Below are 26,520 nucleotides of genomic sequence, written 5' to 3' on the forward strand. Positions count from 1 at the left end.
CTTTCAGTATTTATTTATCTTAGTTATTTTGAATGTTTTTATTTCCTCACAGATGAACCTTCAAAGCCGGGAAATGCAGAGGTCACAGATTGGGATTTAGATATGGTTGAACTTCAATGGACTCCTCCAGCAAAAGATGGCGGATCACCCATAACCGGTTACGTCATCGAATATAAAGACAAATTCTCTAAAGAATGGTCTAAAGGGGCCGTAAGTCATTATTTTCCTTTACTGTTTTTTTAATACAATTATTTAAATATTCAAAATTGAACAACAATTATGACACAATTATTTTTTTAAAAAATTAATGTGATAGACGCATTTAGATTTAAATAAAATGGATTTTCTTCATGAATTGAGAAAAAAAACGCACCTAAATGTCTAAAGAAGTTTCTTTTCAGAGAAATTAATTTCTTTTAATTTCACAATGACAGGGAAGTTGTTAACTATTCTGGAAAAATTTGCGAAATTTTCCTGAACAACGGGAGTTTAGTCTTCATTTTTTTAAGTTCACAATTATTCTGAAGAGTGATTCATAATTTTTCCTAATATGTGCATTCTTTGTTTCACTTTTATTCTGTAGAGTAAATTTTTCAATTTAATCAAAACTGGAGTACGGAAATGTTGTGATTTTGGACAATAATAGTCGAGTAAATATTCAATATCGATATTCGTGAGATAAATTTAGTACTATATCAACCATAATAAATTAATAAAAGTATTAAAATGCTTTTTTTTATCTCTCAGTTTTAATATTTCTCCTAGAGTTCCTTATCTTCAAATACAAATTAAATCACATCTTCCTTGCTTGGAATCCGCGAACTGCCATTCTGTCAACAAGCTGTTTTCATTGCTGTTTGATTAAAGAGTAATTTATTTTCATTTGAGGCAAGTCACTTCCTTTCAATTAGCAAGTCTCCGGAACTGCAGATTGAGTTTTATTGGAAATAAGAACTTCAAAGCAAAGTTCGATTTTTTAAATATCATTAAAGTAAATAATATCATTTTTATTACATAATATCATTAAAATAAAACTCAAACCATTAAAATTGCAACGTTGTCATTAAAAAATAAATTGGAACGTTGTCTTCGGCTATATTTTGAATTTTCTGGGAAATATTTGTAATTTACATTGCTGAAAATAGCTACTTAAATTTCATTTTTTTTAAAAAATAAACTGTTTCTGGAAAATCCTTCCAAATTAGAAACTGGGAAAATAAATACCCGTACTTGTTTGCAAATACGAGTTTCGCCAAAAGCTTAAGGCGGAATGCAACTATCGATAAACACGATTGATTATAAAGACATCAGATAATAAGTATGATGTTGTTGTAGTTCATTTACGTCTCACTAGAGCTGCACAATGGGCTATTGGCGACGGTCTGGGAAACGTCCCTGAGGATGATCTGAAGACATGCCATCACCGTTTTGATCCTCTGCAGAGAGGATGGCAACCCCACTCGGTAGCCCGAAGACCTGCAACCGAAGTCGAGCACTTTACGGAAACGAGGACCCAAACCGCACACCCTTCGTCCCTACGAGAAATGATTCAAGTGGTCACCCAACCGCACACTGACCGCGTCCAGTGATGCTTGACTTCGGTGATCTGCTGGGAGCAGTAACTTAACGATCAGTCCACTGCGGGACAAATAAGTATGAGTTCTAATTGCCGCAAGTTCACTAACAGGCTAGCACTACCCCGCTAACACCCTGTTACATAATGCAAACAAATTTAGAGTCCGATTAAAAAAAGAATTAGGACAATCCATCCGGACGTCATAGGAGATGAAGATAAAGCTACTATGTCCCTCAATTAGTGTTAATTTAGACTATGTTTCCCAAATTTTACTTTCGGAACCGAATGTGACAATTCAGAAGAAGAGTTTTGAGATTTGAACACCGTCAAGAATAACTAATGACGTTCAAAAATTTCTGTATTGTCAATTTTGCGATATTTATTCTTAAAAGTGTGTTTTTTTTTTTTAAAAAATTGAATTAGGTAAAACATTTAAATTGTGCCATGGTTCAGCTGGCTTCAACCTGAGCATCAAAATTTTACTTTTAACAATATATTAAGTATAGTGACCGCCAGTAATAAAATCACTGGATTAAAAAATAAACAGCTTTTTAAACTTAAACCCGGAAGAACCATATCAATACGATATCAAAACTTGTAAAATATTTCTTTTAAAAAAAATTATGCTAAAAAATTATCATCGTTTTCTGAAATTAAGATTTTGGAGAGCATGCTATTCGAAATAATAAATATCATGCTATAGTTCGTTCACCAGGTCATTTGATGACTTGGCTCCACTTCCATCACGTGGTATCCGACGATACTATTGTGCTATTTTTGGAAGAAGGATGAGAATCATCCTGGACAAGGTTGCTATTTGGAGATCGTATGACAAAAATATTTATTTCGCAATCTTTAAGTACATTTTTTTTAAAATTTAAAATATTTCCTAAAATTCCATGATATTTCTCTCTTTTGAGTGAATAGTTAGTTCTTTCTGAGACATTTTGCTGCAATATATTTAATTAGCTAGAGTACCGAAAGGTATAATAGCAGATGATAAAGCGAGGTAAGTGATTAAAAAAAGAATTCACTGTTTGCGTTTGGCGTGCATTAAAGGTTTTCTTAATTTCAGGAGTGGAGGCGTTTATCCTCCCGCTCTGATATGAACTCATTGTCTGAGGAATTGGAGCCAAGTGCCAACTCCTGGTGAACAAACTATATATCTCGTCTAAAAATTTAGAATTTCTTCTTTCTTCAAGTTTTAAAAGCTGCCTAGCATACTTTTTTTTTATAAAGTCTTTCACCTGCGAATAATAGGAATTAAAATATTGATGTGGATTACACTTTTCGGAAGATTGAAGAATCAGCATCAAAAAAGAATAAAACACGAAAGGAAAACATAAATAAATCAGAATGAAAGCTTCTTAGGAATTCCATTTTATTTTATAACAGTAAACAAATGACCCAATTTTTAGATTTACGACTACTGAAATTTTTAACACCGTAGCCTTCTAATTTTGAGCCTAATCCAGAAGACAGGGAGACTCCTGGATCAAGTATTGGGGAAATTTGCTTTCATGGAGGACTTTTTGATGGAACTAACCCAACATTTGCATAACCTGGGGAGGAAAATCACGAAAACCTTCCACTGTTAGCCCGACGGCAAAGGGAGTCTAACTTATGACCTTATTAACTACTAGTATTCAACATCGTAGTCTTATAATTTTGCATCCTAACCAGAAAAAAGAGAACTTTTAGATTAAGTATTGGAAGAAATTCGTCTTTGTGGAAGCCTTTTTGGTGGAAATAACTCTTACTTGCGTTACATGGAGAAAAAAACCACGAAAACATCTCAAGGTTAGCCTAATAGCAAAGAAACTTTATGCTTGATGGCAAAGGGACTAGACCGTCTACTACTGATGATGTTATTGTGTGTTCATTATTTTTTAACGTCAATGATTATTGACTTTTTAGGGTCGTACTCCCTTACGTTTTTATCGCCGCAGACCGGTGAACATTTGATAATTTTACTGCAGCCCGCTGAAGTGGGCGAAAAAGGAATTTTAATTTAATTTAATTTGTTAACCAGAAATATGTTTAAACTCTACACTATTTATACTCTATTGTACTTGTGAGCGAAGAGAAAAAACCTACGTAAAAATGTTTAAAAATTTTGACAGCATACTTAATTTTTGAGAATTTTTTTTTTTTTAAGCTTTATTAAGATGGTGTGTTTGTAAGTAGAATAAATAAATATTGTATTTCATTTGCACCTATAGACTTTTTCAAAACAATTATTTTAATTTCTGATTTTTTAAAAATATTAAACGCATATAACAGTTTTAAAATTATGTGTGTGTGGTTTTTGTGAAAAAACTTCTATGCACTAAAAAACATTCGATGCGCATATTTGAGTCAAAAATTTTAAGAATTAATAGGTTGAAATATTTTGCGTGCATTTGATTCGAAAATTACTTTCGTGTGGTTTGTTTCAAGCAACCAATAGAGAGCGTATAGTGTTCTAAATCGAAAAACAGCTGACCAAATGTTAAAAAAAAACAGTTATTAAAAATGTTAATTGAAAATTTGAGTTAGTTTTTTCGACGTTAGTTTCGAGCTGATTTTAGATTTTATTATCATTGGGAACTACGGGTAAAAACAGATTTTGTTTTTGTAAAATGTAACACTTTAATTCATTTTTGATAAAGTTTTTAAAATATTGTGCTTAACGAATGCAAAATGCGCGTAAAATACATGAAAATCGCATTTACATGCTGACTAAATTTTTTAAAATCATGTCTTTAACAACAAACTTTGTTAAATAAAATGATGTTGGTCATCTTTGCCAGCTGCAAATTTGCGTTGTACTTGAAAGGAAATGTAAATACAATGAAAAACAATAAGCGGTATCTATTTTCGCAAAAAAAAGAAGAGAATTGAAACGTTGCTGTTTTAATTTTTAATGACATCACCTTAGGGTTACCAAAGTTTTGTTTACCGCTTTGTGAATGAGTATGGTTAATTTCTTTATACATATATTGGTTTATTTTCAAATAGACAAATATTAGGTGGGTCCCTAATTGTTAACTACTACCTAACTTACTTAAACATATTAACTTTTGGCACCTATTATGAATGTTTTTGTTCGTTTTCATTAAAAGCATTTAATCATTGAACAAATCGAATTCAAAGTTTACACTGATAATTGCTCAGTATTTAACTGACAATTTATTTAATTCTGAAATAACTGTAATATGCTTTTCATAAGCTTGATTCCATACCTTAAATGTTTTAACCCTTTATATCACCTTGTTGCATATCTGCAACATACACAAAAAGCCTATGTCTTTGCCCCAACAAATTTTGAAGGACGATTTCGGCGATTGTCGGCCAAAACCTGTGCGCCAAGATGAAATTGGGCACTGGCCTAATTGGGTTAACAAAAGAATCGGATGCAAATACTCAAAATGCAAAGGATTTACACAAACTATTTGTGAGAAATGTGGTGTAGGACTTTGTTACAACAAAAGTAACAACTGTTTTAAAAATTTTGATATGAATTAATATTTTTGAATCTTTCAATCTTAGTGCCATCTTTCACAATGTTGCAGGAATGCAACAAGCACTTTTTTATCATTTTGCATAATGTTGCAGATATGCAACAATAATTTTTTTCCGATACTTTTTTAAATTTTATGTTGTAAATTTTTTTTATTATTTTTTGCATGCTTAGAATGATGTATTCTAATGTATGAGTAATTTTTATTAAAATCAGAGATGTTGAGATGTAAAGGGTTAATTTGTTTGGGTACTTACATCGAATACCTGAAAGTTAATGAATAAAAAAACAACATCAAAATAAAAGTGAGCCACAACAGAATTTTGATCTACTTTATTGGGCCGAAAGTTTAAACTACTTCCATATGATTTTATCTACTGTCTGACTAATTACCAATCTGAATATCTATACATCTACTTCTCTGATGGACTAATCTGAATCTGTACATCTACTGCTATCTAAATCCATGTATCTGCTGCTGGTTAACCAGTCTGAAAGAAGTCTAAATCTGAGAATCTGCTGCTGTTATATCATTCTTCATCTGTACATCTGCTGCTTTCGACCAGTCTGACTTATTTGTTTTTGATCTGTTTTTATTTTTATAATTTTTACTTCGCTGACACAAGGGAACATTACAAGGACAATTTTAGATTTTAATTTTTTTTTTGTTCGGTGTTTTATTTTTTAGTTTTTTATGTTCAGGTAGTGACTTTTGTGCACATAAACAACGCCAGTCTTTTGAAGTAGCTAGATGTTAAATGTAAGATGTTTTCTTTCGACATGATGGTGTACACTCCATACGTTTCCTTTCACTAGTTGTTTTTTCCCTCCGTTTCTCTCTGCTAGATGTTCATCGTCCGATCTTTCCTTCAGGTCGATGTTACTTTGAGCTAGATGTTGATTCCCTCCAGAACTTTCTTTCAATTGGATGTTTCTTTCCATCAGATGTTACTTTTCCATGTTTAATACTCATGTCTTTACATAAACATGCAACAGTTTGAGAACAATATTAAAAATGATGTTAACGAAAGGGATAGAAACTTATGCCAATTAGAAAGAATAAGGCCAAATTATTATGTAGCTATTATGAAATTTATGCTAGAATAAGGTAATAAAATACCTTAATGATATAGGTAAGAAAATACCTAAATCTGTTATGAAACTGAATTTTATAATTTAAAAGTCAGGTATAAGCGCTACCTGAAACGGGGAAAAAAAGAAAAAAAACTAGGTATTATTACCTAGAATATAAATTTTGAATTTTGAAGTTGTGGCAAAGTTTTAGATAATTTTGAAAATTGTTTCAAACAGCTGCATGTTTATGTAAAGACATGAGTATCAACGTTGATGATGTTAAATCAGCCTTTTTTGATTAAATTTTTCCTTTCTCTTTTCCATTTTCCTCTCCATCCATCCTCCTTTCCATCCTCCTTCCTCTTCTCTCGTCTTGATGCAACATTCCAGAAACTTTCAACTTTTGAAGAAGATCTTATTCTTCCATAATCAATACGAAACTCCATTTTCTATTGTTGTTAATCTCTTTCTACATCTGTTGGCTCTTCAGGCATTGTTTATGTGCATGTTTATGATGACTAAATCAGATGAAATCTGTTTATATTGCTCGAAATTTACAATTTTGTTCATATTAAATGGTGATTATATTTTTCGAAATTTTAATTTTGTTCATGATGATTAAAACATACAAAATGCTGATACCAAATGCAAAATTTTCATTTCTGGTGATTTTTGTGTTTTTTTCCGATCCAACGAAAACATCTGGTAAGTCGTCGCCATTTCCAAATCTTTGTGATTTTGAGACCCTCGCAGCTGCCATAGCGTGTCCCATATCTATCCTTTTTACTGCAAGATGTTTCTGCTTTTGGACTGTCGCTAATGGCAACGCGTGTCCCTTCTTCTGGGAAGCTTTCGACGTTGACAGGCAATTCCTGATGGTGGTGGAATTTGACGACTGTCAGACTGTCTGGAGTCTCCAAGATGTTATTTGATGTTGTGTCCTGCTGTTTTTCGGACGGGAGACATTCCCTGATGTTAAAGTCAGTCTGTGTTATTGGACAGGTGTTGTTCCATGTTGAGTCGTCAGTGGCTGTCACGATTTGTTGGTGGTGTTCATTCCAGTAATTTTCCCAGTACACAAATTCTTCTCTGATCTTAACCTTCTCTTCCAGTACTTCAGATGGTGTTAGATGGTGTTTATCTGTTGAGGCACAAGCAGGATAGTTATTCTTGTCCTCTGTACTGGACTTGGCTGACCTGCGAAGTTTTTATAAAATGCATTTAAATAAAAATTGCTATTTAATATATTATGAGTGAAACAGAATGCCCAATCAATATATTTGTATCTATTTCTTAATATTTTTGACTTTAAAACTTTATTCCCGTTTTGCATTTCGATTGGAAATAAAACAGTTTTTTTTAAATTTTCAAAAGTCAGAATTTTATCTCCAATTTAAACATTTCAGCTTTTCCAAATAAAGATAGTCTGTTTCAGTTTTGATGTATAAAGCCTGAAAATCAGTATTTATCTCTTTTGTATATTCGGGACGTTTTTAAAATTAATTTTTGTTTTTCATGTTTTATTTTATTTAGTTACAGCATAAGTTTCACTTCTTTTTATTAGTTTATATTTTAAAATTTATTCTTTCATTTGTCAATTAAAAAAAAAGTTCTTTTAACAGCAATATAATTTTTTTGTATGTGTAAAATTTATTTACTATTTATAAATATCCCTTATTTAATAGCAAGTAAACAGAAGTTAATTTAGTAAATAGTAAATTGCAAGTTTAAACTGGCATTATTTGCAGAATGATCAAAATTCTGTATCTATAGTTAGTTTTTAATCTAACACTATCATTAATGGTGCTTACAAATTTGTATTAATTTACTTTTAAGTATTTTTTGCCTTATGTTTTGTGGATAAAGAACATCTGGGACACGCGATTGGGAATACTAATCAGCCGGGGGGGGGGGGGGGGGGGCAGAGACTCACCAGCATGCAGTTGACAGCACAGATTAATACAGCATCCAAAGATTATTTTTCATCGAAGTTTTATTTTTAAAAAGCAAACGAACAAATGGGGACAATTGCGTCGATTCCTTTTAAAATTTTCCAAAATTGTTTCGAATTAAAAAGAAGAAATAGCGAATTTTTTTTCGGTCACTTGATTACACGTTTAATTGTATAAGGGATTGTATGTTAACCGAATTCCAGTTTTTAAGCATTCTTGCATAAAATTTAACTTAAATTTAAACAACATAAAGTTTTCATGCATACTTTTTAAGGACCTTAGGTTTACAAAATTTGCTATATGTTAGATTAAGCTGAATTTTTACAATAATAATCTTTGTTGACTGGATTGAAGTTGCAGACTAATTTTAATTTATGATAATAATGCTGCAGAATCACTTCATTAGCTCTGCTACCGAGCTCACTAGCAAGTAACAAAATGCTCATTCTATGAGCTTCCAATCTGTCGTAAAGAAGCTGAAGTAAGAGAACACAAAGAACCAAGAAAATGATAAATTTTTCTGTGACTTGATTACAGGCATAACTGTATGGACGACTGTAAGCTAACTGTATTCCATTTTTTAAGTACCCTTGCATAAAATTTAACTTAAATTTAAACTATATAAATTTTCATGCATATTTTTTACGGACTTAAAGTTTACAAAATTTGCTATATGTTAGATTAAGCAGAATTTTTTCAATAGTAATTATTGTTGATTGCGCTGATCACTGTTTTTGTTGCAGACTAATTTGTGAAATTTCTAAATTCTGCTACCGAGCTCATCTTTAAAATACAAAAATGTTCTACAGCAGAAAATTTGCTCAGAGATCGATCTTAATATGGTATCAACCTGAGTGTTGCCATGAAAATCATTCAACTTTAAAATTAAAAATAATATCCATGAAATATACAAAATTTTACTTACAGCTTTCCGCAGATGTTACGTAAGATCATTTCCATGTTTTTTTTTAAATTTTGTGACGAAATATGAATTGAAAGTGAAATTTTGTAAGTGGGAATCTGAATGGATGCTGAAAAAAATTTTGAAAGAGTGAAAAGAATCTTACATTGTTCAATTCTTTACCAATATCTTTCATTGTTTAACTTCATAGTGAAGTTCTTAGCGGGAGTATTTTTGGATTGTTGCTAAAAACGAACAATGCTCCAACAATACCCCGCTTTTTTATTTTAAAGTTCAACAGACCATCGCAAATAGTACAAGAATAAAAAATTATTTAAATAGATTTCATCCTATATAATACTTAGTTTTTATACCAAGCATTTCTTCACAGTCTTGTAATTTTATGAATATTTAATGCAAGCGTGCACTGACAGTGAAACAAGTCACCCATAAGGGTGCCTTTTTACTGACAGTATAGGCAGAAATGTAGAGATCGCCGTTGAAATTCCTTGCATAGAAGGCTTCCAAAAGAATAGAAAATTAAAAATATAACGTACAAATAAAAAATAAAAACTGCATTTGGGAGACATTTTATTTGATAAAAATATACATAAATAGATAAATTTCATTATGTATACATGCAGAAATTATTCCATGATAAAATATTTACGTCTACCAAGAAAATAAATTTGATTTTTCTTTTATGGGGAAAAAAAATGAAATTTTAAAGATCTGAAATTTTTAAATTTGTTTCAAAATCATATTGTTTTGTTTAAAAAATAATTTTCTTAAAGATTAACCTAAAAAGAATTTTAACTTTATGTTATAAATAATACTAGTAATTGGTGAAAAGTTTTACTATCATTATTGGCTTATGAGAAGCTGGATGCCTGGAGTATTACACGCCACTGCCTACAATTTCTGAGTTATTGTTCGGCTTCTCCTTCTGTAAAGTCCTATGAAAAAATCCCGAATGAATTTTACATTGAATATGTATAACAGTTAGTTGTAACCGTGACTGAATATACTAATTTTGTCCTAAAACAAACTTTTTTTGAGGAAAATTTCGAAGGTTGGTTACTTTTATAATATTTTAAAGTACCACATTTGTTTTCTAAGGTTTTGAAAGCTCTATTAAATTAAAATAATTATTTTTTTAGAAAATTATTAGCAGTCAGCAGAAGTCAAAGTTGTTGCTGGAGTTAAAGTGCTAATTTATCACGCAAGCTTCAATGAGCTGCTCCAGGTTCAAATCCCAGCGGTTTGCGCGAATTATGCTCCCTGCTCACACCAGCCACAGTGCTGGCGTAAAATATCCTCAGTGGTAGAATCCTCTTGCCATGAGCCTAACCATGGGAGTTTTTGTGGTTTTCCTCACCATGTAACGCAAATGCGGGTTACCTCCATATCAAAAAGTCCTCCTCGAAGGCAGCATTTCTCCCAATACTTGATCCAGGAATTCCCTTGTCTTCTTCAAAATTAAAAAGTCTGCGGAGTTGAACATTAGTGGTCGTAAGCTCCAAAATTGGGTCGACTGTTCAACGATGCTTATAAAATAAATTTCCGTGGTATAACACATGGGTTAGCCCGACGGCCATCCATGGTTTTCTTCTCTATGCAACGCAAATGCGGGTTAGTTCTATCAAAAAACGAGTTGTCTTAATGCTTGATACAAATCTTCCTTCATAGTTGAATTCAAATTAATGAATCAATGCGTCAATGAATACTACCATATGTTGATTAGATAATTTAGACAGCTGGATTCTAAATATGTAATCACACCCTGTTCAGACCGCGTCTATTTTTTTTATCTTGAATTCCCGTATAGACGTTAAATATTTATAAACAGCGGATAATAATTTTTCATCCCTAAATCCCGACCATTGAGGATATTTTTTATCTTTTTATTATTATTATTATTGGAACTATTTTAAAAATTTAGTACATTTTTTGAAACTTTTGTGCAGATTTTTTATCTAAAGGAATTTTTTTTTCGTATTTAAGTATGTTCCTATTTAAAAATTTAATAATTTTTCGTGTAAAGCTCGCAAAAATAATAATTAAATAAATAAACGGACTACCATAAATAACTTTTGACCTAAAGAACGGATCTTCACGTTCTAGGATTTAATCTTAATAGTTCGAGAGGGTAACCTCAAATATGCTCTATAATTAGTGCAAACGATACTTTTAGAAAATGCGTATTTTATCTGAATAAATTACTTTTTTTCGACGGATTCAAATTTTTATCCCTCAAAATAGGGGGGTTGCCGCAATCTGGGAAATAGGGTCTCTATAGTTTGGTTAGGAGAGTTGCTCAAATTTCGAACCCCTTAATGTTAATTTCAGTTTTTGTATTTTTTACCGTATTTTGAGAACTTTTTAAGCGAATTGAAAAATGATTGCAAACAATTATAAAACTCGTTTTTATAAAGATGATTCCATGCAAAATATATTTTGTAATGAATATTTATTATTTTTACATAATAATTGATGGGGCCCGGGGCAAAAACTTCTTTGGGATCCCTTCTCTGTTTCACTACTTCAGTAACGCAGAACCGAACTTTATGGAGGTTTTAAATCCCCCCCCCATTGTAGATAACAAAAGTGATTAGAACTTATAAAAGCTATGAAGTCTCCCTTTCCGATGGCCAGATGAAATATCGTTCTGTCCATTTTATTGATTTTCTGACAATTCTGCTTCCATCATGCTGAATGCAGTATTCTGATTGTTAACTTTCTCATCTAGCTGTGAAAAATTCACATTCTTGCTGACATAAAGGCAGAATTCAGCTCAATTTCTGATTGGCTCAATGAAGCCAATCAGAAACCTGTATTTTTGTAAACATATCGATTTTGCGATACTTAAAAATACAGGTTTTTGATTGGCCAAATTTGCCCATCGTACTTGCAAAAATTTAGCTGAATTTCGCCCAAGGAAGCCCCGCATTTATGAAACATAGAACGTGCTCATACTATAGATTAATAAAGGATATAACATAAAACAGATGGATTTCACACTCTACTGATATTTTGCTTAAAAAAAGTTCATTAAAGAAGGAAACTTAAAATAAACTTTCGATGCGATTTGGGGACCCCCTTTGTTGTGGGGGGCCGGGGCAACTGCACTGTATGATCCTGGCTTAGTTAGGCTCTGATTTTAGAAAGAACATTGGAAATAAGATGGCGTAAGCTTAAGGAAAATTAGAAACTTTCGTAGTCGGTAATGACTCCAATAATAAATTTCGTAATAATTCAAAAATCATATTAAATTAATATTTTTATACTTATTTATACATACATTATGATGCTGCAACAAACTCCAGAATGACACTACAATGGAAACAGCTGCGTCCTCAACAGTTACATAAATTCTTGGTTGATTGTCGTATCCACGGACAATCTACTAGAGGTTGCCGTGAGCACCCTCAGCTATCTGTCCACATAGAAGTTCTCTTCAGAACAATCATTTCATGGGCACACTAAATAAAGATCTGGAAGAAAAAAATTGAACCTTGAGCCGTGGTGGAACAAGTGATAGAGCATCCGCCTTCCAATAAGATGAACCGTGTTCAAATCCCAGCGATGACTGGTTGATTCAAATTCCGCATCCGGCTTGTGCTGACCACAGTGCCCACTGAAAATATTCTCACGGGTAGACGGATCATGGGTTTCACTAGCCGTCAGACCAACCATGGGAGATTTTCGTGGTTTTCCTAGTTTCATAAAAAAAAGTCTTCCATAAAAGGAAATCTTTCCCATTACATGAGTTCCCTTGTCTTCTGGATTGGGTTCACAATGACAAAGCTACAAAGTTGAACATTAGTAGTCGTAAGTCGAAAAAGTTGGATCAACGACGGTAGTAAAAAAAAATGAACCCATTACAAAAGTAAGCCAATCTTTGTTGAAGAGTATTTTTTTAAAGATTAGAACGATTCGCATTATTTCCTGACTGAATTACACCAATTCTTTCCCCTTAGGAATTACCATCAACAGCTACTAAAGGTAAAGTGGAAGGTTTGAAAGAAGGTGTCCAGTATGAATTCCGCATCAGAGCTGTGAACAAAGCTGGACCAGGTGAACCCAGTGACCCAACGAAACCCATCATTGTAAAAGCCCGATTCGGTATGTACTCAACACTCCACTTTACACACAAGAAAGTTCAAACAGTAACGATTGAACAATTAACGATTTGGAACTGAATTTGCTATTTCTGAAGCACAAATGGGGTTGACAGAGGCTGTAGCGTTCTAATAAAGAAATACGATATTGCCTCGTTTATTTTCGAAGCAAACAAAACCTTTTAGTGACTAAGATGTCCTTTTCATTATTAGTTCTCAGACAGCCGAAAATATTATTTTTAAACTTAAATATCTTGTTGAATTTAAACGGAAATTGGTTATTAGTTTTCATAAAATGCTGAGGCCACTTCATTAAAGTACAAATGCAAGATTGAGAAAGGAGAGCTTTTAATTACGTTTTAAAATAGAGAACTAAAAATTATTTCTAACAATCCTATTATAAATATGAATCTGAAACTAAATTCTGCTTCTATTTAGAAGAAAGAAAGTTTGATTTTAATATCTGTGAATAAATACAAGAAAAAAATACTGTTCTTAAAATATTTTTTCTCTCTCTGATTTTAAGAGTTCGACGTGAACACATTAAATATTTTTAAAATATTCGTGTATCAATCTATCATCCTTTTCAGTTGAACATTAGTATTCGTAAACCCAAAATTGGGTCAGCTGTTCAACGGCGGGTATAAAGTAAAATAAACTTTTAAAAAAGCTATTTTCAAAGAGCCTCCTTTATTCTGGTCTTAATTCAAGCAGCCTGAATAAGTCGGCCTATTTGGGAATTGTATACCTTATTTTTTTAGCAGCCAAAAATTATTACAGTAATAAGCTTTACAGTAATAAGCCTTACAGTAATAAGCCTTTCTGGATTATTTGATAGACTTTTTTAATTAGCCTAGAATTTTAAAATGCTGTTTGAGAGGATCTGGAAAATGTGTTGCATTTCTCTTATTGTATTTGAATTAACTACTAGTATAAATATTCATTTATTAAAATGTCTCCTTGTTCTTTTAGTGAAACCGTTTATCATTACTGAGATGATAAATGTGGTTGTAAAGAAGGGGCAGACGATTAAATATGACATCAACATCGGGGGAGAACCACCGCCCGATATCAAATGGGATATCAATGGAACAGAAATAAGTGGATCAAAAAGGTAGCTATAACAGATCTTCGATTGTGTACTAGCAAACTTATTAAGTCGTTTGACTAAAAAAATTTATTTCGTATTCATATATCATATGTTCGCTCTCTTGACAATAAAATGAAAATAGCGCTCCTACATTTATGTAAATTTCCACTATACATTTTGCAGCTAATTTTTAATAATTTTAAATAAAAATATTATTCAAAGTGAATCAATATTAAAAAAAATATAAAGAAGCAAAATTTAAAACTGAAATGGTTTTACTACCAACTTTTCCGTTTTGCCTTCACCCATGAGTACCATACATTGCCGACCTCTTCTTTAGTGAAAAGTAATTTAAAATAATTTTTAAAAAAAACTGTGATAGCCGAGGTTAGCCATTGGTAAAATGGGTGTTGTGTACGTGCTTTGGCTTTAGCTTTTTCAGCCTCAGTAAGTTTAGGCCTTGGCATAATTTTTTTTTTCGTTGCTTCAACTCTATATAGCCTTTGAGACCGTGTCAATCAGTTTGGGGCCCTCTTTATGTGTGATATTCACCTGAATTAATATTGAAAACCATCCTGTTTTAACTGTAGGTTAGAATTTCTGATTCTTAATTAAAACAATAAAAACAAAAAAAAAATATCGTTCATATTATAAATTCCCTTTTATTCACAACTCAAGAAGTATTTATTTGATTTCTCTGGTCCTATATCTCAAAAATAAACTCTCCAACTTAATGCATCACAATATTAAAAGTGAAGAAAAAGAAGAATTCTAAAAAAATTATCAAACAGCAACGGTCACCATAACAAGACATGCAATGATAGCGCATGTGCATCGTTTACTATTACTCTTGAACGCAATTGAGAAGTACGATGACGTCCAAATAAGATGCGCACCCCATCAAACCCAAAACAACGCCCATTTTGCCAATGGATAATAAAAAATGCCGTTTATGTCTACTATAAAATTCAACACTAAACTTTTATTTTAAAATTTTTATATCGACTGTAAAAGTTTGGCTCTTAAATGTGTTTTGTAACTAATGTATGGAACTTGTGCTTATATGCAATATACCAGATGTCTAAAAAAAATCAAAAATTTGTAAAATCATTAAAAGAAAACATAATTTGAATCAAAGTTAAAAATTAGTTAAAATTTTGACCAATAGATAGTGCTAATGATTATAAGAAACTATAAACAGTGATTGTTGTTTCTGTAAATGATTATGAAAATATTGTTTTATAGTTTTCCGCGGTTAGCAGCACCATCCCAGATAGCAAAATAAGGTTTATTTTCACTCAGCTAAAACTTTTTAATGTAAGCCTAAAAAGGCTTGTTATGCGGTTTACGTGTAAACCTTCTAACCTTAAAACGAGATTTGTGACAGTCTGCTCTATTCTACGCATAGTACCCTTAATCTAAAACCTTGGAAAATAAACTACTGTATAAAAAGCTTAAATCGAGGTTGACTTAGGGTTTTTTTAGCGTGAAAAAAATCCTTTAATAAAGTTAGTCTCAAGGTGAAAATAATCTTAAATCTAGGTAATTCTCAGGTTTGTTAACGCAATGTCTTGTATTCTCAGCTGAAATCCACTTTGTCATGAAGGTTTAATGGACAATTCAATTTGTTCTTATTACTAGTGTGACGTCAGCTAAAAAACTTCATTATGGACCTAAGGGACCATTTTACCTAAATGACAATACTCTTCAAAAAAGCTTTAAAAAAATTATTAATCCTTTTAGGCTGAAAGGTTGGAAACTGCAATATTTTTGTTTTATTGAAAAAAGGTTTTTAGCACAAACATTTTCGTGACAATACGAAAAAAGTTCCAACACAAGGTTGTCGTTAGGTTACATGCTTTCTGGGATATATTTCGATATTTTAGTTTTCTTTTATTGGAAAAAGATTTCAAACATAGCTTTTATTTTCTTCTGAAATTTAAATCAGAAATTCTGTTTTGTAGGATATCCATTGATAAATCTGCCAAAAATACCATTCTCACGATTAAAGATGCCGAAAGAGCTGATTGTGGAAAAGTAACCCTAACCTTAACTAACCAAATAGGTTCTTGTTCTGCAAAAGCTGACATTGTCGTTCTGGGTAAGTTATTTATTTAAATAAAAAGAAAGAAAGTGCTTGAAAAAAAGAGATGCATTATAAAATGTAAACTTCGTTGTGTTTTGGATGTTTTACGTTCAGTAAAGCATATTTTCAAAAATTTTTCAATTGCTGTTAATTTTTCTTTCGTTTTGATTTGTTGCAATACTGTACAGTCAGATTTGGCGAAAATTTAACCAAACCCAGATATTAAAAATAAAAAAACGGGACCCTTTGGGATTCGTTTACGTAGGTCTAGGGTAGCATTCCACGAAATCGTGTATAAAATTCCAGGCATATGACGTCATGTATAAAATTCGTGTATATGCATAAAATTCCTTGCAAAATTCAATTCTAAACACACTATCCATAACAAGTTTTGTAGTTTTTTAAAATTTTTTTAAGTAAGTAAGTTAGATTTTTTTAAGTTTTTAAGTAAGAATAAGTTGTGAAATAAGCCTAATCATGTATTAGTTAAAATACTATTCTTATACGATTTTAACTTGTATCTGTTCTCATTTGTAGTGACTTTTTGGTTACCTGCATTATGTAACTAAACATCTGTAGTTCCTACAAATGTAAGGCCGAAAACTCCATAAATGCACTTAAAATTTAGCAGGGAAGAAAATACCTTATTTGGACATTTGCAGAATTCTTCAATCACGATAATCCAGGATTGAAACTTAACATCTGTGCACCTGGAAAGTCTTGAAAAATCGTGGATTTCGGTATCGAGCAAAAGTTGTCATGAAATGTCATAATTTTAACTACTTTTTTAAAACAATCATGGAAATTTATGGGTTTAGGTCGTCGAAAAATCTAATTTTTAAAATGGAATTTACCGCCCCGTCCCAATTTCACAGTGTTCCGTTGTTTAAAATATCTAAATTTGTAGCAAAATCCCCACTCATTCATATTATATTTCAATATAAGATGTTCTTATCCTGTTCTTTAAAAATTATGGTGTTCTTTCAAAAAATGAAAGAAAGAACATCATTTCTAAAGCGAATTATCTTTGAAACTTCTGTGATTTCAGAAGTTTTTTATTTATTTATTATTCCTTTTTTTTATTTTATCAAATTAAAATTCTAGTTTAGGCTTTTTACATGACACTTACTTTAAAGAAGAAATAAAACAGCTTTAAATAACTACATATATGTGACAGTATTTAGTTATTTGCTTTTGTATTTTTTCCTGCTATTTTATCGCTTCAACTCTTTCTTTACTCTATTTTTTAAGTTTAAATTCAATAAATATGAAGAGGCAGAGTATAACAGTTTTGGTTATACCTATCATTTCAATTAATGTTATTATAATGCTTTCTTAAATTTATTGTTCTATTTTTGTCGGGAGAAAATAGTAACTTCGGTAAGTCATGCAAAATTCTTGGAATGAGACATGGAAAGTCATGAATTTGAAAATCTAAAATTGAGCAAATAACATGAAGCCATTAAAAAGGATAATTTGTTGGAGAAAAGATTATAATAACTTAATAAATATCAATTTTTAGATGTGTTATAAATTAAAGTAAAATAAAAAAAACATACTTTGTAATGCATTCCTTTTCAGACAAACCGATGAGGCCAGCGGGTCCATTGCAGATTGAGGAGGTCAGAGCTGAAAAAGCTGTCATCAAATGGGATGCACCGAAGGACACGGGTGGCAGCGAGATCGAAGGCTACCTCATTGAGAAGCAAGATACAGAGACTGGACGATGGGTGCCAGCTGGAGAAGTCGGTCCCCACGATCGAAAGTTCACTGTCGAACCTCTCACTCCCAAAAAGAAGTACAATTTCAGGGTGAAGGCAAAGAACAAGGAGGGAGAAGGCGAACCTCTCACATCAGATAAACCCACTCTGGCCAAGAATCCATACGGTAAATATAATAGCTCTTTATGAACTCTGGTATAGTTCGATCACCAGGAGTTGACACTTTGCTCCGCCTTTATCTAAAGTGCTGTGTTAAGTTTTTCGCATTTTTATCGAGCGCGCAAATTATTAAAATATCACAAAACGACAATAAAGGGAAAACCCGCTAGTTTAGGAAATTGAAAAACGTTTGTGCGCTAATTTTTTAATATTTTAAAAATTATTCCAATGCTACGTTTTCTCGGGTCATGTAAACTTTCAAAATGTGTTAAATTAGTAATTGATTTTAGTGATTTTCCTCTAGATGGATATCACGTCAAATAACGTCAGTTTTAATAATTTTTTAAATATATATTTAAGCTACTTCTCCATACTAAATACAATGTAATTTTGTACATCAAGGTGATTTTTAAAATATATCTTTAATTCGAGTTAGTTGAGCTGCGGCCTTTTTTATTTTGATTCGCTAAAAAACTTTCTTAACACTATAATTGGCCAAGGAAGTTATTTTGACTGCTTATTAATTTCAATTAGAAAACCAATGATGTATGTAATGACACAAATTCTTAGAATTTTTTACAACATATATTTTTTCTATTGTTAATATTTACTAATAACTTGTTACATAACTGTAAATAATATAAAAATTAGTTTTAAGCAAATTTCTTTACACATTAGTTATAATGCGTAATATAGGTATATACCAAGTTTCTTTCTAGTTTTAATATTTTCTTGAATCCTTATAAAACATCATTAATATTACTTTCTTGTTTAAAGTAACACGATTCTTGCAGATGAACCAGCCAAGCCAGGCAGACCGGAAATAGCCGACTACGATAACACGATGGTCGATCTGAAGTGGTCAGCCCCATCGAGTGATGGGGGTGCTCCCATCACCGGTTACGTCATCGAGATGAAAGACAAACTGAGCAACGATTGGAAGGAAGTGTTGAAGACAGAGGGTGACAAATGCCAGGGAAAAGTCACCAATCTTCAAGAGAATGCGAACGTCCAGTTCAGAGTGAAGGCTGTCAACAAGGCCGGACCTTCAGAGCCCAGTTCAGAAACTCCGCTACATATTGTCAAACACAGAAACCGTGAGTAAAAATAAATATTTTTGAAAATTGTTTTTATCCGGCGCATTTGATTTAGATTTGTAGATCTCTGAGTCTCTAAAAGATTGGATTGGTGGGTAATATACGAGGGTTGTCCCTAAAATAAGGTTCCAACGAATTTTCACAATGAAAAACATGTTTATTGGCATTGAATAATACATGTTTGGAAAGCTTAGACTTCCCTCTTTTTTTCGGCATAATCGCCGTTTAGATCAATGCATTTTTACATGCGGTGTACCATCTTCTTTATGCCTGAGTCGTAGAACTCTGCCGCCGCTCCGCGAAGATAGCTTAAAACAGACAGAATTTGCTTAAACTTCTTCGGCTTCGGCGAGCATGGATGCTTCCACTAACGGGATTGTTCTTTTGTTTCCGGTGTCATGTAGTGAACCCAGGTCTCGTCTCCAGTGACAACAGAGTCCAAAAATTCCTTGCCATCGGTTTCGTAGGCATGAAGAAATTCGCTGGCGGCTTCCACACGTTGCCGTTTGTTGTCATAGTCATCCGTCCGCATTTTCGGGACCCACCTTGCCCAAACCTTGGCATATCTTAAGCGATCTCTCAGAATGTTGTGAATGCAGGACTTACTGACAACAGGGATCATCTCGCTGAGGTCCCGAACCTTCACGCTTCGATCTTTCAGCATTGCTTCTTCCACTTTCGCAATCGCTTTGTCCGAAAACGATGGCCGACCAGAATGTTGTTCGGCATGGACGTCTGTAAGTCCGTCTTTGAATTCTCTGCACCATTTGCGCACAGTTTGCACACTCATACACTCTTCCCCGTACGCCTCACAGAGTTGGGAATGAATGTCCACCGGAGGAACGTTTTTTGCACTCAAAAACAAATGACGGAGCGTAATTCGCACCTGGCGTGAGAAACAAATGGAAGCTTTATCTTTCACGGCTACCAAGACACGAATTAACGTTGTAGATACCTCGCCGGGGCGGGAACTGGGGCAAAGGGAGCTAAGTTACACGCCAGTCTCAACAAATCCCGCTTAACAGCGTTCCTAGCATCCGCAGCTCCTTGGGAACCTTATTTTATGGACAACCCTCGTATTTATTTCAACTTTTTATTCAAGTGATATTCCACCTATGTAGTCCCTGGGCAAACTATTAGACGTACAATAAGACTCTAGGTAAATCTTGATTGTCAGGTGATACTATACAGCATCATTCTTTTTACACGGCTGAAACCGGTTTGCACTTGTTTACGTTCATGCGTCAATGGGTTAACAGTGTAATACAATACGTTGAAAATAAATACAAATAGGGAACTACATAAAAAAATCTCCCGAACAAAAACCCATTACATGTATGTCTAAATATAAAAAGTGTTGCCTATAAACTCGTGCAAATCATGTCATTATTAAAAGTGAGTCTAATAATCTGGTCTAATGATTATAATACACTAATACATATAATGCCTGATATAATAAATATTCCATATTTACATAACATATTACCTGATTTATCCAATCACCGAATTTATATTGTATATCGTCTTATGTAATCAATTGATACAAGAACGTAAGCAAGTGCAAACTGGTTTTAGTCTCGTAAAAACAATAAAGCTGTATAGTATATTAAGATTTTACATAGAATCGAATAATTTGGACAGGGAATGTATAATCGGATGTACCTCGAAAAGCTTACATTTGTTGACGATTTACTAATTTTACTAGGATTTTACTACGACGGTAACGCGGATATGTAACCCCATGTAATTTTTAACTTTTAAGTCATTATATCTTGAAGAGTGAGTATAAAATCCGTTCTTTTCATCTACTTATTAAGATAATAATACAAAAACATAACTTCATGTCTTGAATTTTTATTTCGAAAAGTTATCTTTTAACTTAAAGTAATATTGTGGATATAATCTCGTGCTATAAATTTTTAATTTTAGCTATAAGGTCGTTGCGTTTCAGAAAATTTGGTTTTGGGGATAATTTGTTTATTTTAACCTCTATTATAATAATATATTTGATATATTATCACATTAAAATGTTTAACTTCTTGCAATAAAAATCCTAATTTTTATAGCTAAACTTTCTTATTGAAATAAACAACTGAAGCTAATATTTCTCTCTTTTTTTGCAGTGAAACCGTACATTGATCGAACGAATTTGAATAATGTGGTTCTGAAGGTGGGAAGGTCCCACAAGTTTGAAGTGGACATCCGTGGTGAACCGCCCCCCAAAGTGACGTGGACATTTGGTGATGATATCAAGCTAACTAATAACGACAACATCAAAATAGATAACAGAGACTATCATTCTGATCTTTATCTTAATAAATTAACAAGAAAACAGTCGGGGAAATATGTTATCACCGCTACTAACGCTTCTGGGAAAGACAGCGTAACAGTAGATGTCACAGTATTAGGTAAGTCATTTAGGGGATTCTTGCCAAGAAACTGCCAAAATATGCCAAATATATTGGAAACTGAAAGATGCCAAAGTTTCTTCATAGGTCAAAGTCAAATGAAAATTTTGATTTTTTTTTAATAATAGAGGACCTTTGCTCGCTTTACCAATAGATCACCAATAGCTTTTCAATAGATTGATGTATAAAAACAAAAAAACATATATTCAAATCAATGATCCCAAAATGCTTTATCGTATTACAACAAAATTCGAATGTGCAATAATTAACAAGTAGCAAGAGAGAGCTAAGATTGAGTTTTCCTTGCATTAAAAAAAAATTACTTTTTCGTTTAAAGTAAAGTGATAGCCTGTAAGTTAGTCTATCAAGGCGTTATTGTTCCATTTTTTTTGTTGTTCTTTTCTTTGTATTTGGCAATCAATACAGGTATTGTTTCTTATTTTTATGGAGTTCTCCTCAATCGATGCATCAATGAAATGTTTAATATTGATAAATTCTTTTCATCAGTTTGTTCTGTTGAAGTTGCTAGTTAAATTGTAAATTTTCCCTTTATGTTCAGGAAAAAAAATTTTAAGTTATGCTTTTTGTTGCTCAACAAGAAATTAATGAATGAAATTTCCGAATCCAAAATTTTCACACTGAACATTATAGATTTTGCCAGAATTATTTATGGTAACTATTAACTCTGGTTATTAGTGAGCGAGCAAAATGGGTTTATAGTAAAGTCTGCGAGTGAAGGTACTTAAACCTGACTACTATCTGGTAATTGAGCTAAAATGCATAAATTAATGGAATTATTATTTAATCTTTAAATTCCATCAAAAGTATTTTATTTATAAATTTTTTATCTTTGCGACTAATTTTTAAAATTCCATTTAAAATTTATAAATTTTTAAGGTTTCTTAATAAGAATTTCGATATATTTCTGATACTTAGAATTTGATCTAATTTTCGATTTTTGAACTGGGTGGAACATGAAGTAATTAAATCAGAAAATTGATTTTCTAAACCAATAACTATTAAAAAAATTTTAATCTAGTACTCATTTTAAAAAAATTTCAAAATTAAAAATATATAAAATACTTTTCCTAACTTTCATCTAATGTTAAACATAAAATTATTGCAAAAATTTTACGAAATTTTGAAAGTTAAATTTAATTTTATTAATTTTTAATGATTTAAATTAAAAATTTTCTCATGAAACGAGTAAAGGTAATTATTTTTTACAACATTCGCATGTGTATAACAATGTATTATTTGACAGTAATTACTGCGTATGTAACACTTGAATACAATACAGTTATAGATCTGTAAATATTTGCTTACAAGGCATTTCTTACCTTTTAATTATAAAGCATTTACGTAAGTTTAACATTCCATTACATATCTGTAATGTTTGATCCAAAATTGTCAACCATTGTCAATTAGAGATACATACCATTACAAAAACATTGAGTCAATATAAAATCTAAACAATGTGATTTTTGATAGGCACACCTACCAAACCAGAAGGACCACTAAAAGTGTCGGATGTTCACAAAGAAGGCTGCAAGTTGAAATGGAGCAAGCCCAAAGACGATGGCGGGTTGCCCATTAAGCAGTATGAAATAGAGAAACTGGACAAAGACACCGGTCGATGGACAAGATGTGGAAAGACTGACCAGCCGGAGTTCGACGTGACGGGACTGACGCCAGGTAAAGAGTATCTCTTCCGCGTGGTTGCAGTGAACGATGAAGGCGAGTCTGAACCGCTAGAGACTCTGGAACCAATCGTTGCTAAGAACCCCTACGGTATGAAACACCATGTGTTAGAAGCATGTAATGCTTGTTTTTAATGCGTTGACAAAAAATAATGCTTTTTATTTTCAATTTCTCAGATGAGCCGGGTAAGCCTGGCACTCCACAAATCGTCGATTACGACAACATCAAAGTGGACTTGAAGTGGGACAAGCCCAAGTCCGATGGCGGTGCACCCATCACCAAATACATCATTGAGAAGAAACTGAAGACCAGTCCGGACTGGGAGAAGGCACTCGAGGTGCCGGGAGACAAATTGCAGACAGATGTGGCCGATTTGAAAGAAAGACAGGAATACCAGTTCAGGGTCATAGCTGTCAACAAAGCCGGTCCTAGTGAACCTAGTGACGCCACAAAGATGCACCTTGTGAAGCACCGAAGACGTAAGTTCATTTTAAAAATCCTTTCTAATATAAAACTTATCTATTACGATCATCAGCCTAGTGATTTTACTTAGTAAGGTAACCTCATTAACTCGAAGCACCGAAGACGTAAGACTATTTTAAATTCCCTTTCTAATATAAAACTTATCGATTACGAACATCATTAGCCTAGTGATTTTACTTAGTAAGGTAAGCCCATTATTTTTGTCAGGAAGCGTTTAGTTAAGTTGGTAATTTATTTTCTGTACGCTTCGAGAATCATTGCCTCCTTTTAAAAATGTTGAATTTGGTTTCATCTCTGTCTTAATACTGTTACTCACTGTATGATGCAGAGTTTCTTAAACGGTGGAACTTGACCCTTAAGTCCGGTTGTATGACCTGCAGCAGAGGTTGACAAAAAGTCTCGCAATTTGTTTCAGAAAAAATTATTATGACAATTTTAAAATATGATTCGAAGTTAAAAATGGACGCCGAATAACCCCGAATCATAAAAACTAATTTACAAAGATTTAATGACATAACTAAAAATAAAGACACAAATTGATCATCGGCAGCGAATAAAACTATCGAAACCAGTTTATTTAAGAAACTGAAGTTTATTCACGAAGTTGGACGGTTTTTCATGTCACGGAACTTTCTTTGCTTCGATTGAATTAGATATAGTCCAAAGAGCTGTTGTTTTTGTCATCTTTATATTAACTCTTAATGTATTACATGTAAATTAATGCTTAAACATATCATAAAAATATATTGAAAGCAAAAATATTTTTCTTGTGTAGTGAAGCCATACATAGATCGCAGCAACCTGGATACCATAACAGTGAAGAAAGGAAAGGTAATAAAACTGGAAGTGAATGTGAGAGGAGAACCTCCCCCCACCATTACCTGGAAACTGAAGGATAAGGTAAGAATATTATTAGCAACAACAGTACTTATTTTAATTGTTAATGTAGTTCATTTACGTCACACTAGAGCTTGCACAATAGGCTACTAACGGCGATCCCTGAGGATGATTCGAAGACATACCATCACAATTTTAATCCTCTTCTGAGGTGATAGCGCTCCTGCTTTCGATAGCCCAACGACCTTCTTGAGTTGAGCACTTTACGCTAGAACAGCAGTTTAATGTGGACCTATACCGCACACCCTCGGTTCTAACGCAGACTGCTCCAAGTGGTCATCCACCCGCACACTGACCTGACAAGAGCCAGTGACTTCGGTAATCTGCTGGGAAACTTGTCTTAACGATCAGTACACTGCGGGACGTATTTATTTTAAATAGTGCAAAACCAGTGTATTCTGATTATCTCTACAGCAGCAAAACTGAATGCAAGTCAATGATTTTAATGGTGACTAAGCATTGCTTTCAATAGTGGCTGAACTCCAAGGTTTTAGGATGACGTATTTTAATGCCTTCAATAATATGAGAGGATAAATATGAATAAAAAACGGAAATGAACAATCTTCGAGTTCAGTTACTAAAATTGTGAGCGCCAAGGTTTAAACGATGTCGGAAATTTATGAATGTTGCTAATTGTAAGATGATACATAAGAAATAAAGGCGTTCGTATTTATTTATGTATTATTTTTTTAATAACGGCAGAGACTGAACATTTGTTCTTTATGTTGGAAGATGCCGAAAGTGATACTCATTTATCGTTGCCCGATGGACACCTGTGAACTAAGATCACGGAGGCGAGCAACATTACCCACGCTACATTGCCACAGATACCCTTTCACAGGGTTCGAATCCACAGCCATTGGCATCACAATCAGGCGCGCAATCCACTCGGCCACCTGGGAGGCCGTTTATAATTATGATAAACCTTTACACATTACATTAGCGCAATATTTATAATTTCTTACTCGAGAGAGAGAGAGAGAGTATAAATTTTAAAGCTAGGTTATTCGATTTGAATAAAACGTAAATTGGAATATTTATCCCTTTAGCACTTCTAATAAGATTGCACGATCTCCGCACCATGCTCCCATTCTATTTACTTCCTACTGGACAAAAATTAGAATGAAAGTTAAATGTGGTAGACAACATCCTACATAACTGGCTTTTTAGCATATAATGCTGTTGTAATCAAATAAATGACGTGATTGCTGAATTAAACTTGGGATATTGTAGGGCGATTTAAGCTGTAAAGTTTGGGAAAAGTAAAATAAATATTTTGCTTCTTTTTATCACTGGAGAAAAATTGGACAACTGATCCAAAATGGGCCACGTCACATTCAATATTAGAAGTCAGATGAATCAAGATAATGACTTTCGCATAGTGTTCAATAGCCTCAACTGATCACAATGCTCATACAAAAACTGTTCTAGTAGTTGAAGATGTTGTTAGATATTTGTGGTGTTAGTAAAAATATTACGGGACTAGTTGGAGTTCCGAAGTTTTCCAATCAGTGCAACGCAAATAAATTTAATTATAGTAATTTTTTATGTTTTTACTTTGCAAACCATCAGTTAACGACTTGTTTCTCTTACTTTTAAACTTAAGGTTCTGCCATATCGACTGCTTCTTATATATGTTGCTGTGAATGACCTAAATAAAGAGAATGTCGACTTTCACCGGTGAATGTCAACAGAGTAGCTTTGGTGAACGTTCGAAATATTTGTTATATTAATTTATACGTTGATATTATC

General features: G+C 32.8%; 1 protein-coding gene across 1 annotated transcript in view; it reads left to right on the forward strand.

The window, feature by feature from the left end:
- Positions 1-26,520, forward strand: part of LOC107453137 (projectin protein bent) — a 307,623-nt gene that overhangs the window by 106,386 nt on the left and 174,717 nt on the right. The window contains exons 36-45 of the mRNA XM_087164780.1: positions 53-210; positions 12,986-13,130; positions 14,099-14,240; positions 16,181-16,317; positions 17,884-18,189; positions 18,977-19,279; positions 21,403-21,687; positions 23,179-23,478; positions 23,565-23,867; positions 24,647-24,771. Of these exons, the coding sequence (XP_087020906.1) occupies positions 53-210; positions 12,986-13,130; positions 14,099-14,240; positions 16,181-16,317; positions 17,884-18,189; positions 18,977-19,279; positions 21,403-21,687; positions 23,179-23,478; positions 23,565-23,867; positions 24,647-24,771 (2,204 nt within the window). The remainder of the gene's footprint in view (positions 1-52; positions 211-12,985; positions 13,131-14,098; positions 14,241-16,180; positions 16,318-17,883; positions 18,190-18,976; positions 19,280-21,402; positions 21,688-23,178; positions 23,479-23,564; positions 23,868-24,646; positions 24,772-26,520) is intronic.

Source organism: Parasteatoda tepidariorum, chromosome 5 (assembly GCF_982258835.1).
Source record: "Parasteatoda tepidariorum strain Cologne lab strain chromosome 5, Ptep-v5.0, whole genome shotgun sequence".
Taxonomy (NCBI): Eukaryota; Metazoa; Arthropoda; class Arachnida; order Araneae; family Theridiidae; genus Parasteatoda; species Parasteatoda tepidariorum.